The sequence below is a fragment of the Bradysia coprophila genome (assembly GCF_014529535.1).
Source record: "Bradysia coprophila strain Holo2 chromosome X unlocalized genomic scaffold, BU_Bcop_v1 contig_20, whole genome shotgun sequence".
Taxonomy (NCBI): domain Eukaryota; kingdom Metazoa; phylum Arthropoda; class Insecta; order Diptera; family Sciaridae; genus Bradysia; species Bradysia coprophila.
Window position 1 is genome coordinate 5,051,293 of NW_023503307.1, and position 14,304 is coordinate 5,065,596.

The following is a 14,304-nucleotide window of genomic DNA, read 5'->3' on the forward strand; positions in this document are numbered from 1 at the left end:
AAAATTTCATTCAAAAAGTACTCTATTTGGCAGCTGTCATTAATAGCACTTTCGCTTGAAGTGCGTTGATGAAAAGGAAAACACTCCAGACTCCAGTGAAAAGTAAAAAATTAAATTTTGTCCGACAAAATATTGTCATTTGGTGACTGTGATTGTAGCAATTATTAGCGTAAGTTACGAAGCTGTTTAAGTTTAAACCTAAGCAATTCATTGTTGTCTTTATTATCGAATTTCTAAACAAATTCTTTCTCGAATCATAATAGCTCATTATGTCACTTAAAATCAATGGGGTTGAGGTATCTATAAACAATGTAGAAGAAATAGACGCCGTACGGGGATTGCTTGAGTCAAAAGGTTCAGAATCGTTGGAAATGTGGCATCGGGGAATCTGGCACACGCATCATAGTATGCGTCCTTTTACGACATGTAATGAGAAGTCATGATTGTGCCAAATTCGCCGCCTATAGGTGAATCTGGCACACCATCAATTTGTATGGTGTGCCAGATTACCCGTCCCCCGAAATGTACGTAATCTTATTTAGGAGGTTGCATCATCATAAATCAAAATTAATTTACAGAAGGTGATGTTGAACTATCGTTTCGAGACCTTTCTGGAAAATGCAAAACATTTTTCAGATTTGACGACCTGACATTATCCAATTTAGTGAAAAGTGCTGGGGGGCCGCTTCTTTTGCGATCAAAGTTTATTTTTTGCAAAACTTTGGTATACTTATCCAGTCACACGCCGCTCGAACTGCATTCACATATGTTCTTGCGAACGCTTCCAATAGAGGAGGAGATCTAGGAAGACTTTACCGAGAAGCAGAACTGTAATATTTGTTTTCTTTTCTATCGTTTTTCCTAAGTTGAATGATTCATTTTCCTTAGCCTACATGAAAACATTTATGAAGCCTGTGAAGAAGACGAACGAATTGAGTTCATTGAAAAGATGAAAGAATTAAACAAATTAATTTGGGAATGTGATCCTGAAATTGTGCGATATGCACTTCCGAATTGTGGTGTGGTATTGGAAGAGACTAGATTACGCAAAGAAAAAAATGTTTACGGTGAAACGTATACCATAAAGTTTTACGCACGAAAAATGAAAAAGAACAACGCAAACAAGTAAATCAATTACAGTGAGGTAGGTCTACAATAAAACAGTGAAATTGGCATGACTTAATCGTTAATTAATTAAACATACTTCAAGTTGACACTTATTTCACACAATTCCATCAACACTTTCCACGTCCCAGCGACATTTAAACAAAGGTTCTAGTCTAAATTACACGAATCTGTGAATATAATAGCAATGGAGTCCAGCTATACGCCACGCCACTTGTGTCACTTGCTTGTGCTAAGGCACTGAGTGATAAGAAATACGAACAACAGAATCAGTGGATTCTTTCATGGGTGTCGGTTAAGGCATGCCACAGATCATGTTTTAGGTAACCTGATTCTAACGAAAATGTGATCTAACTAAAAAATCAAATCTAAGTCAGCATGAATGATTTGTTTTGATGTGATTTAAAATAAGGAAACAGAACACAGGTCGTATCTGTCTCATAGGTCGGGTCGAGTTGGCCAATAAATTGAAAAAGAATTGACAGTCAGTGTCATAGTTTTTCTTGACCGACATACTTACAAATCGTCTCCCAACAGATTTTTATTTTTTATTTTTGGAAATTCGGAATGAGTTTCGATATTCAGGTAAAGTTGTTTATTGGCACGAAAATAATTACAGGAAATTAAAAGTATAGTCTTCCGCGGATTGTAGGCGTAAGGCTCGCTGCAATGATGACCTTTAAAATTAAAATCGACAGCGACGACTCGACAACGACGACCAACAGTTTGCTGCAATGATGACCTTCAGGCTTTTCTAGCCGCGTACTTATTTGTGCATCACCTGAATTTAGTCAATTATATTTATTAACACTTTTAAAGAAGTTTGTAAACTTACACTACAATTATACAGTTTGTTAACTTGAAATTTGGAAAATTTAGTTGAATCGAAGAACAAAAAACAGCTGGACGGATAAGGTATAGTTGTCAATTGTGATTTTTGTTTTCACCGTTGGTTCTTCTGTCGCCTAGTGCACAAAAACGAGCGAAATTTCAAACAAAAAATTATGAAAACGGAAAACAGCAAATTACCTGCAAGAGGCAGAAGCTTTCGTTCTTTAAGCCAACTTTTCAAGCACATACAGGCACTGATCGTTTTCGGATGCAAAGAACACCTGGTTGAAGTGACCAAGTGTGTACCCATTGAAAAATCACGTTCGACTGGGACACTACTGCCTTGAATTGCAAGATAATCCTGAGCCATTCTGCTTAGTTTTGGGAACTCGTCCTTTTGAGAACGCCAATAATCAAGAACGTCGACTTTCGTATTCGACAATGGATGATTCAGATACTTTTGAAATTCTTTCGGCTCTCGACTCGACTTGCGTTTGAACATATGCGAAAAAAACTCATCCGGTTCACTCTCATTGCCATTATCAACAGTATCGCAAGCTTCGCTTCCGTAATTATTTTCGAGTACTTCACATATAGCCTTCTGGATGTCTTTGATATGACCTTTGGAATATCCGTGTTCTTTAAAGTAGTTTAGCTTTAGTGCAGGATTTAAGAACACAGCAATGTAAATGGTTTTGCACTCGGATAATTGAAATTCATCTTGGTATTTCTTCAACTTAAGCAATCCAGCGTTTGCAGCAGAAGCCAAGGGGCCGGGATTTTCACGAATAAATGATTCGACAGATTGCACTATCCACTCGAACGTTGGAAGATAAGCAGATATCGTCGGATGGCGTTCCATACTCATGAATTTCGTTGATCGACGAAACTTCTTGAGAAGAGACCGTAAAGTATTTAATTCAGACCACTCTCCACTTGTTATTGAAAGATTTTTCAATTTCTTTTCTTTGGAGCACATGACATCAATTGGAGCTTTAAGGTATATAGCCCTCTCAATCATATCGAACGTCGAGTCCCATCTTGTACCGACATCGATAACAGGAACAAGATATTTCTGCTCATACAATTCACAGATTTTCTTGAGCTTTTCTCGCATTTGTGGACTTTTTCTCAATTTCTTTATTAACTCACGAAGTTTCGGAACAGTAGGACACTCATCCTCGACTACGTTGTCAGCATGATCTTCGTTATCTTCATCCGAATTTTCTGCACAAGCCATCTTAGCAATTTCTTCATCCTTAAATAGTTACGTTAATAAATATGATCAAATCAAACTTCATTGCATCCAACGTTATACCTCTAAATCATCTAGGTATTGAGAGTGATCAACATCATCGTTCAGCGGAATTTTCAGTTCAGATAAAATGTCCTGAACAGCTAAGTTTAACACATGAGGTAAGCAACGAATACGATTGTGTGACTTAGACAAATTAGTGCCCGCATCGATTGAATGTTTTCTCAGGTAGTCCATAAATGTGTCATTTGAAGACACATTGTCCATAGTGACTGCAGATACTTTCGACAAGGGGATCTCAAAACGCTTCAAGCAATCGACGAAAATTTTGCATAAATTTTTACCAGCATGATCACCTTCGATAAATGAAAAGTCTACGACAACTGATTCGTAGGTCCAATCATCGTTTATCCAGTGTGCTCTTATATCCATGAAAGGCAATACATTTTTGGAGGTCCAGGCATCCACTGTAAACGCAAATTTACTTGACACCTTACTGAGACGTATCTTCGTTTCTGCTACACATTCTTCAAACTTTTTCATAATGTCACGCTTCACAGTTTGAGCGGAGAAATGCTTTGCCTCTGGATTTAAGCTTTTTAGAAGTTCCACAAAATCTTCTTGTTGACATTCACAAAAAGGCTGATCAGAATTTATAATCCACTTGATTAACGATTCCCGATAACGCTCTTGGGAGAACACCTACATTTTTTTATGATTTCAATAAGTTTTGGCTTTACCTTGATGGAAATTACTTACGAATTTTTCCTGGGCTTTTTCACCACCAACCGAGTATATATCTGAATGATCCCCCTTCAAATGTCTGATTAAATTTCCAGTGCTGGCGTTGCTCTTGCCTCCTAACCTAATAGGCCTATCAAGAATTCGTTGTTACAATACCAGATGACTTTAGCATAATTGAAAGCTTTACTTCTTGTTACAATAATTGCAGAATGCAAATTCAGCATTTTCTTTCTGTAGAAACTTGATTGTGAAATGTTTCCATATTAGGCTAGTTCTCTTTCTTTTTTTTGACGGGCCAGCATTTTCATCATTGAGCTGATTTTGACCATTTTCTTCTTCATTTTCTAGAATATTTTCTTCTATATTCTCTTCATTTCTCTGATCTCGACTATCTTCCTGTGGTCGTAGTGTTTCTTTTTTTTGAAAACTCGAACCGATATGAGCTCTCTTCATAATGGCTTTTTTATGTACACAAGAACGAAAAATTATGTGACCTGAGTAAAGACTCGCGATATAATGAATTTGAATCGAAGAGTGCACGGGTATAAATTCTGATCAAGACACACTAGATTTGTATATCTTAATTCAATTCTAAGTGTATCAATCAAATCGGGTTCACAGGTTAACAAAACCTGCGGCAAGCCTTAGTGTCGGTGAATTATATTTATGTTCTAGAATGGTCAATGAGTTTAACAAAGCCAAAAATACGAATCAAATTCGTAAGCTGTTGAATCTCTTGGGAAATGATTTTGTTTTGACAGTAAATTTTGGTAACACTCATGGTACATATGTGATTAATCGTCAATCGCCGAATCGACAGATCTGGTTGAGCTCACCAACTAGCGGACCAAAGCGATATGATTTTGTGCCATCGAATGCCATCAAAGATGCTAGCGAAGGCTATTGGCTGTACAAGCACGATGGTATTACGTTGCACGAACTGCTCCAAAAGGAGATTCGATTGATCGTTAAACGAGAGGTGGAATTTTTGAATCTTCCGAATGGCCGCAGGACTTAGCGCATTTTCTACTGACAAATTGTTTTCGTTGTCGATTTCGATTCTGTATTTATTTTCTATTAAAAGAAGGGAGACAAGTTGATGTTTCTTTATGTTTGAACTAATGTCTGGTGCAATTTATTCACAGCTGCTGATACCATTTGTTTCAGGTTGTCATCATCCGGACAGGTAACTTGCTGCAGAAAAAAATTTAGAATTTCAACTCGATGATTAACACAACGTTAACCTTATAAAATGATCTTACCAGGCTAGACAAATTGATTTGAGCTTCTTTCTCATTCACCGACACCGTCAGGGTGTCACCCTTAAACATCTTCGGAACGGAATTCTCGCCGAAAATGTCCTGCAACGCTTCAATCAAACATTCTTTGAAGTGATCGGTAGTCCCTTTAACTGTTCCCGTTGATTTGATGGTGTTACCCACCAATTCGGTTTGCATTAGGCTCGCTAGCACCGTATCGGCATACATGTCACTCAACGGTGTTGCTTGCCATTCCATGATCAGTATTTTACCATCGACTGTCAGTTCAATGCAGTTGAACACCTTGAATTTAGTGTCTACGTCGAGAATCTCTACAGTACCGGGACCGCCAATACGTTCGAGAAGTGTTTTCAGACCACCAACTGTTCCGGAAAAAGCGATGCTCTGACGCTGGGTTACAACTGACATGCTCATGTCGGTGTATTCTGAAAGAGTGAATGGGAAAAACATTAGGATAACGGAGTTCCACCATGCAGGCATTTCCATTCGATTTCATTACTTGATAGATCGGATGCAGCCAGGATGTGATATTTGAAATCGCGTTTCACTAAAACACCGGACAATTTGTCTCCAGATTCCGGTCGCTTAACAGCTAAACTTCCCATAACTTTGGCCGTTTTCTCACCCCTAAAATACAGTTCAACGCTGTGCGTGTTTCGTGGATTATGGAATGTGATGTTGGCATTTTTGTCCGACTCATATTCCCGCTGCAAGGCTGACTTTAAACGTAACATTTCATTCTGTTCACCATGCACGAGCACAACATGTTCCGGTTTCAGCAAGCGAATAAATTCACTCGTCTGTTGGTAGTCGGTGTGCGCCGAAAAGGATATATAGTCGACGGACATGTTTAGAGGTAGCTTCGTTCCGGACATTGTGGTTATCTCTTCCGGTTCGGATAGAATCGTTTTCGCCAATGTACCTTCCACACAGTAGCCAGCAATGATTACGCCATTCTTAGCTTCTGTGCACCATGTCTCAAATAGTTCACGAGATAAACCGCTCTGCATCATACCAGGTGATGCCATCACAACACACGGTCCAATGTCTTCGAAATGATCAATGCCCTGGAATATGTTTTGAAATTTTTAATAATCACTGCGAACATGAACCACACTCTCTGTTTCTCCCTACCTTCAGATTGGATATGTGCCGGAAAACGAATGGATTATTGACGGCAATTTGTCGGCGAATTTTATCGTTCATTGCATTGATGTAAGTCTGATACACAGCCATACATTTCTTTGCCAGCGACGATGCATAATAAATTGGAATTTCTTGCAATTCCGGCGTCTGACTCCAAAACTCGTCCAGTATCAGCAACAGTTCCTGAGCTCTGCCCAACGCAAATACTGGAATCAAGCAACGGCCGCCTTGTTGCACGATTTTCTGCACCAGCGACGTAAATCGACTTTCTCGGTCTTCGCGTTTTTCATGGATGTGCGTACCATACGTTGATTCGGTGATCAATACATCGGGTTTCATGGTCGGAATCTCTGCTGCCATCAAATGTCGATCTTCTTGTCGCGAAAAATCACCGGTGTACAATATTTTGACACCGGCAATTTCGATCATAAACATTGCCGCGCCTAAAACATGGCCAGCATTGTAGGCCCAAAATTTAACGCCCATCACGTCACGTTCTTCGTGGAAATTGATTGTTTCAATTTTCTCCATACTCGCTTCCAGGTCAGCTTCGGTGTACAACATTTGTTCCGTCGATATATTGCTGACTTTAATGTAATCCGACAACATCCATCGATAAATGGCTTTCGTTGCATGTGTCATGAAACAGCGTCCCTTGAAACTTGTCTTTTGTAAAAACCACGGAAGTGCACCGCAATGATCAAGATGGAAACTGATGCAAAAAGGACGATGGTTAAATAAGGTGAACGAAAAAATGGGTGCACCAGTTGTGCGACTTACTGTGAGATAAATAATAAGTCAACTTCGTCCGCTTCAATTAAATCAACAAATGGCAAAGCATCCATTCCGGATAGACCGGGATGTATTCCACAGTCGAGCTGTGAATTAATTCAAGGAATTGATGGTAAACGTAACACCGTTAGAGTCAACCGGTTTCTCATTCAAATTACCATAATATTCTTCCCCTTAAACTCAAGCATTATACAAGATCGTCCGACTTCTTGTCCAGCTCCGCTGCAATATAAACAATTTCAGTAATTCAAATCGTATTGATGTTAACCTAAAAATATATTTGTTACAGTGGACGTATCAGCAATAAATCACTTTCCTCAGCCGGAATTTGACTTTCTGGTTTCCGTTTCGATGCCATGTTTGTGAGGTTGAGTAAATTCTATTTTCTAAGTTACACTTTCTCAATAAATAATTGGAAAATTCAGATGCCGCATTAAATGTTGAAGTTTTCAAACAACAAAATAAAATTACTGTCAGCTGTCAGTAGAGAGCTGTTGAAAGTGCGCGATTTTTGTCAACATGTTTTGAAATTATGTGTGGTAGGTTGAAAAGGTGCTTCTATTTCGATTTTCTTTCCTGTCTGATGGAAAAATATACAAAATGAGACCAACACAAAGAAAATCGAAAAATAAATCAAGAAAAATCATTGTCTCTCTTTTCGGAGTAATTTTTTTCAGCATTATCACAACTTTTCACCTTCAGCAGCTATAGCTGACTCCAATTTTATTAAGATAACGTACTCTTTGTAACAACTCAATGTAAACAAAGCAATTTGATTAAATCGATTCAAGTCGAGTAAAGGTAAGTGTAAGAAGCTTTTGCACGGCTAAACGGCATGGTTATGTGTTCCAACAAAAGCGAATTTTTGTGACCAGAGCGAGGACTTCGCCCGAGTGGGAATTTTCTATTTTCTTTCAAAGGTGAACACAACGTTTTTGAAATGTGCGAGGAGTGATTAACCGTTTTTGGCCACATCAATTTGTTACAACATTTTTCAAAACAAAAACACTGGTGACAGTTAGGTGAAGAAAATGTGTATTTTCTTCCCTGTCAAAACAATAGAGTAGTAAAAGATAATTTCTTACCCGACCTGTCATCAGACAAAGCGTCAACAAAAATCATTTTCTACAGTCGAAGGCAGTCAATTTTCAGCATAAATTTGCTTCAGCTGTTTTTCAACTGATTCACACATACAATCAAAACTGGTTTTCCTTGTTCATACGGTCGAAGCTTATTTTATTTATCGTATGCGTCATTACAAAGTACTACACAAATATCACAGTTGAATTACATTCGTCAGAAAAAATTTATCACATTTGTTACATACATCGCTTTCACAGCTGAAGGTCCAGCCTTTTGAGCCACTCTATTACACTGGCTGTTGCCTGGTGCACCTCTCCAAGGTTATTTGAGTAGGCCCTCGTCGGGCATTCAGTTGCGATGTGCCTCATAGTCTGGTTCGGTTCACCACAGTCACATCCTGGATTGTCGGCTAGGCCCCATTTGTACATGAAGTAAGCGCACCTTCCGTGTCCGGTTCTAATGCGGTTCAGTGTGACCCATTCCTTTCTCGGAAGGTTGAAGCCTGGCACACGATTGGACGGATTTTCTATTAAGTTCTGTGGATCTCTATTACTCCTTTGCCAATCGTCTTGCCATCGGTCCAGCACGTTGAAATTGGTCTGTTGTAAAATCTCTGCTGCTTTTAACGGCGGGCTTCTGGACACGAGCCTATGGGACCGGATGAGCTCGAGATCGTTGTGAATAGGCAGGTGTGGGTTCGATTGAATTTTTCGAAATTCTTTGAGCAGCGCTTGTTGTCTTCGCAGTTCCGGGGGGGCTATGTTTGCTAGTATTGGGATCCACTCTAATGGTGTTGAGTTAACTGAACCAGTGATGGCACGAAGCGTTTCGTTTAGCTGAATATCAACTTTGCTGGTGTGAGAACTACAGAGCCAGACCGGGCAGCAGTATTCCGCCACTGAAAAAACTAGTGCGATGGCAGTTGTACGTAGGCTCTCGGCGTCAGCGCCCCATGTTGTCCCGCATAGCTTGTGGATTATATTGTTTCGGCTCTTTATTTTGGCTGCAGTGTTTTCGCAGTGTTTTCTGTGGGTGAGCGATCGGTCCAGAGTAACCCCAAGATATTTCGGATGACTGTTGTGCTTAACATTTTGGTCGCAGAGACGAAGCTTCAGTTGATAATTTGCTTGTTTGTTGTTTAGATGGAATGACGTTGATTCCGTTTTCTTGGGATTCGGTTTAAGCCCCCATTTGTTGAAGTATTTCTGGAGAACCAGTAAGTCTTTGTTCAGAGTCCGCTCGCATTCCACGAAACATTTCGATTGCACTGCTATGGCGTTATCATCAGCGTACCCAAACTTTCGGCTATCAGTGGATGGCATATCGCTGATAAAGAGATTGAAAAGAAGCGGGGCGAGAACAGATCCTTGAGGGAGGCCATTACTCAAAATGCACTTCTTGCTCCTCTCCTCGTTGATGTACACGACGAATTCTCTCCGGCTAAGCATCTCATTGATGAGAGATATGAATGTGTTGCAAGGTATCGCCTTGACAAGTTTGAGGAGTAGACCGTGTCTCCACACAGTGTCGTATGCCGATGAGAGGTCTATGAAGACCACTGCCGTTTTGAGACACTTTTCGAATCCATATTCGATGTGAGATGTTAGCGCCAGGACTTGGTCGCAGCAGCTTCTATTGGGTCGAAAGCCGGCTTGTTCATCTGGAATTTTCAGGTCGATAACAGATTGTATGCGGTTGTAGAGTAATCGTTCAAGCAGTTTGTACATTATGCTGAGCATTGCAATCGGTCTGAAATTTGCTGCGATGTCGTCCGTTTTTCCAGGCTTCAGGATAGCTACCACTTTGGTCTTCTTCAGATCGAGTGGGAGTTTTTGTGTGTTGATGATGTCACTGAAAAATCGGGTCAGCCAAACCCTTGCGCTTTTTCCACAGTTTGTCACAAATTCTGGAAACATTTCGTCTGGCCCAGACGCTTTTCCGTTTTTCACTTTCCGGAGGGCAACGTCGACTTCTTCAACGTTGAGTGGTCGTGAAATTTCTGAGCGAATGGCGGCACTTTTTCTCAGCAGGCGAAGGTTTCGTTTCACGTTTCTTTTGGTTTTCTGGTCTATTTTAGCTTGAGACACTTTCATAATCCTGTTTGCTATCGTTTTTGGCTTCATGTTCGGTTTTGATTTCGATCCGGAATTGCTGGCTCCTATCCGTCGCAATACAGCCCAGGCCTTTCTGCTGGAGTGTTTAAAGTCCGTGCTTTCCACTGTTTCCATCCATCGCTGTCGACGGGCATTATCCAAAGACTGTAGTAGGTCGTCAGCGATTTCCGTATCGCCACTCTCCTCGAATTCGTTGTACAATCTCGTGCTTTCTTCAGTCCAGCATGGGATGAATTCTTTTCTGAATCCCCGTGGGATACACTTCTTGGCGGTACATTTTACTATTCTAGTAAATCTGCTGTAGTTATTTACATCCGGTTTAATCCACCGTACGTTGGCATCCAAGTTGGTTTTGAAAGCGTCCCAGTCTGCTTTTTTGAAATTCCAACGAGGTTTCGGAACGGATTCGATCAGAGGGATTCTTATTCCTATCGAAATGAGAACAGGTCTGTGCTGGCTGTGTGGAAAATCACTGAGTACTTTCCTAGTGACGTGAAGCGGGATGTCTTGACCGTTCTTGGTGACTAGACATAGATCTGGATTCGTTTCAGAATTCCACCTTGCAGATTTGAAAGTACCTCGCTCTTTTGCATCGAAACAGAGAAACAAGTTTTCATGTTCCATCCACTGTGTAACAGTTTCTCCATTGGCGTCATTTTGTCTGTAGCCCCATTGAGTGTGGTGGCTGTTTAAATCTCCCGCTGTGACAGCTGGGTGACGCATTTTCGGTAGAGAGGACTCAGTCCAGGTTGCACTTGGTGGCTTGTATACGTTGATCACTGAAAGGTCGCTCACTTTCGTAACAATGCAGGACACTTCGTCCTCAGTACTGGACGCCGCGACGTTCATCCAGTTGTCGATATTTTCCCTTACATAGGTCGCCGAGCCATATTGGCGATGGAAAGTTGCACCCGCCACTATGTATCCGTTTATTGTTCCCCTCCGTGTTAGAGAGATTTCGTCGGCAGTGTGTGTTTCTTGTGCAACTATAACATCTGCTTTGCATGATTTTGCCAGCTTTCCCAGGTATTCGCTCTTTGACTGGCTAATACCTTCTACATTAATCTGTAAAATGCACAGCGATGGTCCAACGGTTCTGGTCGGGAAATCGGTTGTCGATTGATTCGTCGTAGTCATGTTGTCTTATGTGATGAATATTCTATTTGCATAGAAAACTTTGTTGTCGAGAGGTAATTCGAGAATTACAGGTTCGACCATGCAAAATGTAATCTTCCGGTCGTAAATTACAACGTAGCCTCGTTCCCGAGTAGATTTCTGTAAGTACAAATTGTTGTCCTGAAAGGTCTCAGAAATTCAAAATTCCCGCCGGTCGAAGCTGCTACACGCACGCGCATGATAGTGGTAAAACCGTATAAAGACGTATAAACGGTTGTGATTGTTTGTATGGATCAGCTGAAAAACAGCTGAAGCTAATTTATGCTGAAAATTGACCGCCTTTGACTGTAATGGCGTAATGAGTGGAATTAGGTTAATTACACCACACATATGAAAATATCATTTTTGGGAGACTCCTACTAGTTCTGATCCTAGTACATCATAGACGGCGTTGTGTTTGCTCCTTACCTTCAGCTTATCACTGGTGAAATATTTCGGTAATGAAAGGATCAGAACTTTAAGCAGCGGAACGAGTAAAACTACATAGTAATGATCTTACCCCAAACTCTTCGTGGGTTGTTAAGGAAGGTTATTATTGTTATTATTTATCATAAGAGCTATGTCAGTGACGACAATAATAAGCGATAAGCTTTGGAAATCGTAAATCGTTTGTTGAAGTAAAAGATTTTGAGTTATCTTTCCAAAAATACTTCAATCAAAAGTAACTGATTCGATAATAGTTCTGGTGGTATCAATGCTCTCTGAAGTATCGCCCCGTTACAAAATCTTTTACTTTATTTGTTTAGCCATGTTAATAGAATATGATTCGCAAATGATAGAGGCTACCGAAATCGGGACGGATTTCCCAATAACTAATTTTTGTGTTTGTTGAACCAAATGAAGTACATGATTTGTAACGAGGCGCTTTCCGCTTCTACAAGATTAAGAACAAATCAAAACGATAATGAAGAGCTAGTTAATTTCAACCGATTGATGTAAAATCTGTGTCAACATATATATGATAGAATAAGGCAGATGGCAGATTTACAGTCACTTATCCTGTCACATCTGTTATTGATAACGACGACAAAAATAATGACAAGATCTGGGTAATATGGTTTTTTATATAGTAAAATGCATGTTGCAAAAATTGAAGTACAAGATTTGAAATCAACAGATTGAAAATACTTTGATCGATGGAAGACCCGACAGTAATACTGGTGCGAAAATCCATTTAACGATTCGGGTCAATGTTCCAACGGGTCTGTTGGTGCACCTAGTGGATAGTACTCGCCAATTTTGACATGGTCGACCTGCACCGACCCACACTGTACGTAGAACATGAAAAATCGAAAAAAAATGCTACTCCGCCATACAAGTTGGTCATATGCAACAGGTTATATTTGTCGCTACCGATAAGCGATCTTTTAACATTCCATCTTCTAAATTATTTTCTGTAAAAGAGCAATTCGTATTTGTTTAATTCAAAACCAAAGCAACCTACATCCCCAATCGTATACAAGCCTCTCCATAGCAACTTATACTTTCCTGGATAACTTACAATTTCGTTGTCTCCATATAGTTTGCTTTCAAAACAAACCACATCGACTGTAAGCAATGAACGAAAAGAAATCGCAGATCAATAAGCCGCGTAAAAGAAATTTTGTTGGTGAAAACACAATACGAAAGGTAATTTGTTGCGATCAAGTCCGTATAGACTTGAAATTGTAATTCTGTGACGTCATCTATCTAGACGACCGACTATATTCTATCTGAAGATTGCATACCATTCCACATACCGCACAAAAGGCTGAAGGAAAGCGATGAAGAGGACGTAAAAGTAAGTCAGAAAATTTTCGTATAAATTTTTGATTTTGCACCAATATTTTATTTCGATTGTCTTAAAGGTATCGCAATCAGGTAAGTGATGTACGATGAGTTACCTAACACTTTCAGTTCTTATTAGTACCGAGTATGATGCAGGTTTGATTAAAAAGAATTATGGGGGTCTACGTGCAATGTGAGTCCTATGACAAGTTAATTCCGTTGTTTTTGCACTAAGATTGTTTTTTGTCGTTAATAAGGTTTGATTCTAACAAATTTGGACGGAATACATTACATTCTCAAGAATCGTTACTACAAACTTTTGAAATTGTCGATCTGAACCAGCTGATCAAGGAAAAAGTTACGTCGTCCAAGGAATATGTTTTCATTTATCTGACCTACTCGATTCCAAGGAGCAGTGAACATTTCACCCCATACAGTCTGAAAGAAGCCAAATACAGCGAAATCGATCCAAATGAATTTTATACGGTTGATCGGGAAGGAGTGACCTATTTCAGTCGCCGTGAAAATCATTTTACAAAATTGCAAATATGGCAGACGGAATATGACTTATATATGAAGATGATAAAGGTTAGCCTTTGCCTGGCATTTTATGGGTCCATAACATGAACATTTTTCAGCTAAGAACATTCAGCAAATACCGGTTGTGGAAAGGATTTAAAATTTGGCAGAAGTCAATCCATTGGAGAAAGTATTTGGAAGCGAGACAATTTCTGGAAGAGCGATTGTTTATTGCGAATCCATGGTTGGCTGGAGCTATTTTAACGTTTCGTAAGGAATATTGCGAGTTCGAAGGAATCTGTTTCATTGACGACACGACGAAACAGAACTTTGAGGTGTTCTATTTTATCGAAGCACAAATGGCAGCTTTCGAGGCATGCAAAAGTACTTTAACTGACTTCAGGAATTCGACTGCGGAAGTCTTGTGTAAGATTTGTGTAGACATTAGTAGAACTTTACGCTGCCCTTAGAA

General features: G+C 39.9%; 4 protein-coding genes across 4 annotated transcripts; 2 read left to right on the top strand and 2 right to left on the bottom strand.

Annotated features, from left to right (window-relative positions):
• Nucleotides 1-1,478: 1,478 nt before the first annotated feature.
• On the bottom strand, nt 1,479-3,196 carry LOC119068947 (zinc finger BED domain-containing protein DAYSLEEPER-like). Its single transcript, XM_037172812.1, has 2 exons — nt 2,155-3,196; nt 1,479-2,090 (listed from the first exon to the last, which is right to left on the bottom strand). Exons 1-2 carry the CDS (start codon nt 3,194-3,196, stop codon nt 2,050-2,052), a joined length of 1,083 nt encoding a protein of 360 aa, XP_037028707.1. The 3' UTR covers nt 1,479-2,049.
• Nucleotides 3,197-4,631: 1,435 nt separating this feature from the next.
• Nucleotides 4,632-4,973, top strand: LOC119068948 (frataxin homolog, mitochondrial-like). Its single transcript, XM_037172814.1, has one exon. The coding sequence runs from the start codon at nt 4,632-4,634 to the stop codon at nt 4,971-4,973; it is 342 nt and encodes a 113-aa protein (XP_037028709.1).
• Nucleotides 4,974-4,998: 25 nt separating this feature from the next.
• Nucleotides 4,999-7,649, bottom strand: LOC119068629 (cleavage and polyadenylation specificity factor 73). Its single transcript, XM_037172296.1, has 7 exons — nt 7,461-7,649; nt 7,332-7,395; nt 7,162-7,259; nt 6,370-7,093; nt 5,735-6,302; nt 5,218-5,660; nt 4,999-5,149 (listed from the first exon to the last, which is right to left on the bottom strand). The coding sequence occupies exons 1-7, from the start codon at nt 7,529-7,531 to the stop codon at nt 5,063-5,065; spliced, it is 2,055 nt and encodes a 684-aa protein (XP_037028191.1). The 5' UTR covers nt 7,532-7,649; the 3' UTR covers nt 4,999-5,062.
• A 5,355-nt stretch (nt 7,650-13,004) lies between these two features.
• On the top strand, nt 13,005-14,302 carry LOC119068949 (dynein heavy chain 6, axonemal-like). Its single transcript, XM_037172815.1, has 6 exons — nt 13,005-13,175; nt 13,240-13,326; nt 13,394-13,406; nt 13,470-13,506; nt 13,571-13,901; nt 13,952-14,302. Exons 1-6 carry the CDS (start codon nt 13,104-13,106, stop codon nt 14,300-14,302), a joined length of 891 nt encoding a protein of 296 aa, XP_037028710.1. The 5' UTR covers nt 13,005-13,103.
• The last annotated feature ends 2 nt before the right edge of the window (nt 14,303-14,304 follow it).

Excerpts from the sequence above, each read along its gene's own strand:
- LOC119068947 (XM_037172812.1), bottom strand. The coding sequence starts at position 3,196 with ATGGCTTGTGCAGAAAATTCGGATGAAGATAACGAAGATCATGCTGAC. Across the intron at positions 2,091-2,154 it reads AAAGCTTCTGCCTCTTGCAG|GCGACAGAAGAACCAACGGT; the intron begins GTAATTTGCTGT and ends TTTGTGCACTAG.
- LOC119068948 (XM_037172814.1), top strand. The coding sequence starts at position 4,632 with ATGGTCAATGAGTTTAACAAAGCCAAAAATACGAATCAAATTCGTAAG.
- LOC119068629 (XM_037172296.1), bottom strand. The coding sequence starts at position 7,531 with ATGGCATCGAAACGGAAACCAGAAAGTCAAATTCCGGCTGAGGAAAGT. Across the intron at positions 7,094-7,161 it reads GACTTATTATTTATCTCACA|TTTCCATCTTGATCATTGCG; the intron begins GTAAGTCGCACA and ends TTTTTGCATCAG. Across the intron at positions 5,661-5,734 it reads GGCTGCATCCGATCTATCAA|AATACACCGACATGAGCATG; the intron begins GTAATGAAATCG and ends TCACTCTTTCAG.
- LOC119068949 (XM_037172815.1), top strand. The coding sequence starts at position 13,104 with ATGAACGAAAAGAAATCGCAGATCAATAAGCCGCGTAAAAGAAATTTT. Across the intron at positions 13,507-13,570 it reads TATGGGGGTCTACGTGCAAT|GTTTGATTCTAACAAATTTG; the intron begins GTGAGTCCTATG and ends GTCGTTAATAAG. Across the intron at positions 13,902-13,951 it reads TATATATGAAGATGATAAAG|CTAAGAACATTCAGCAAATA; the intron begins GTTAGCCTTTGC and ends AACATTTTTCAG.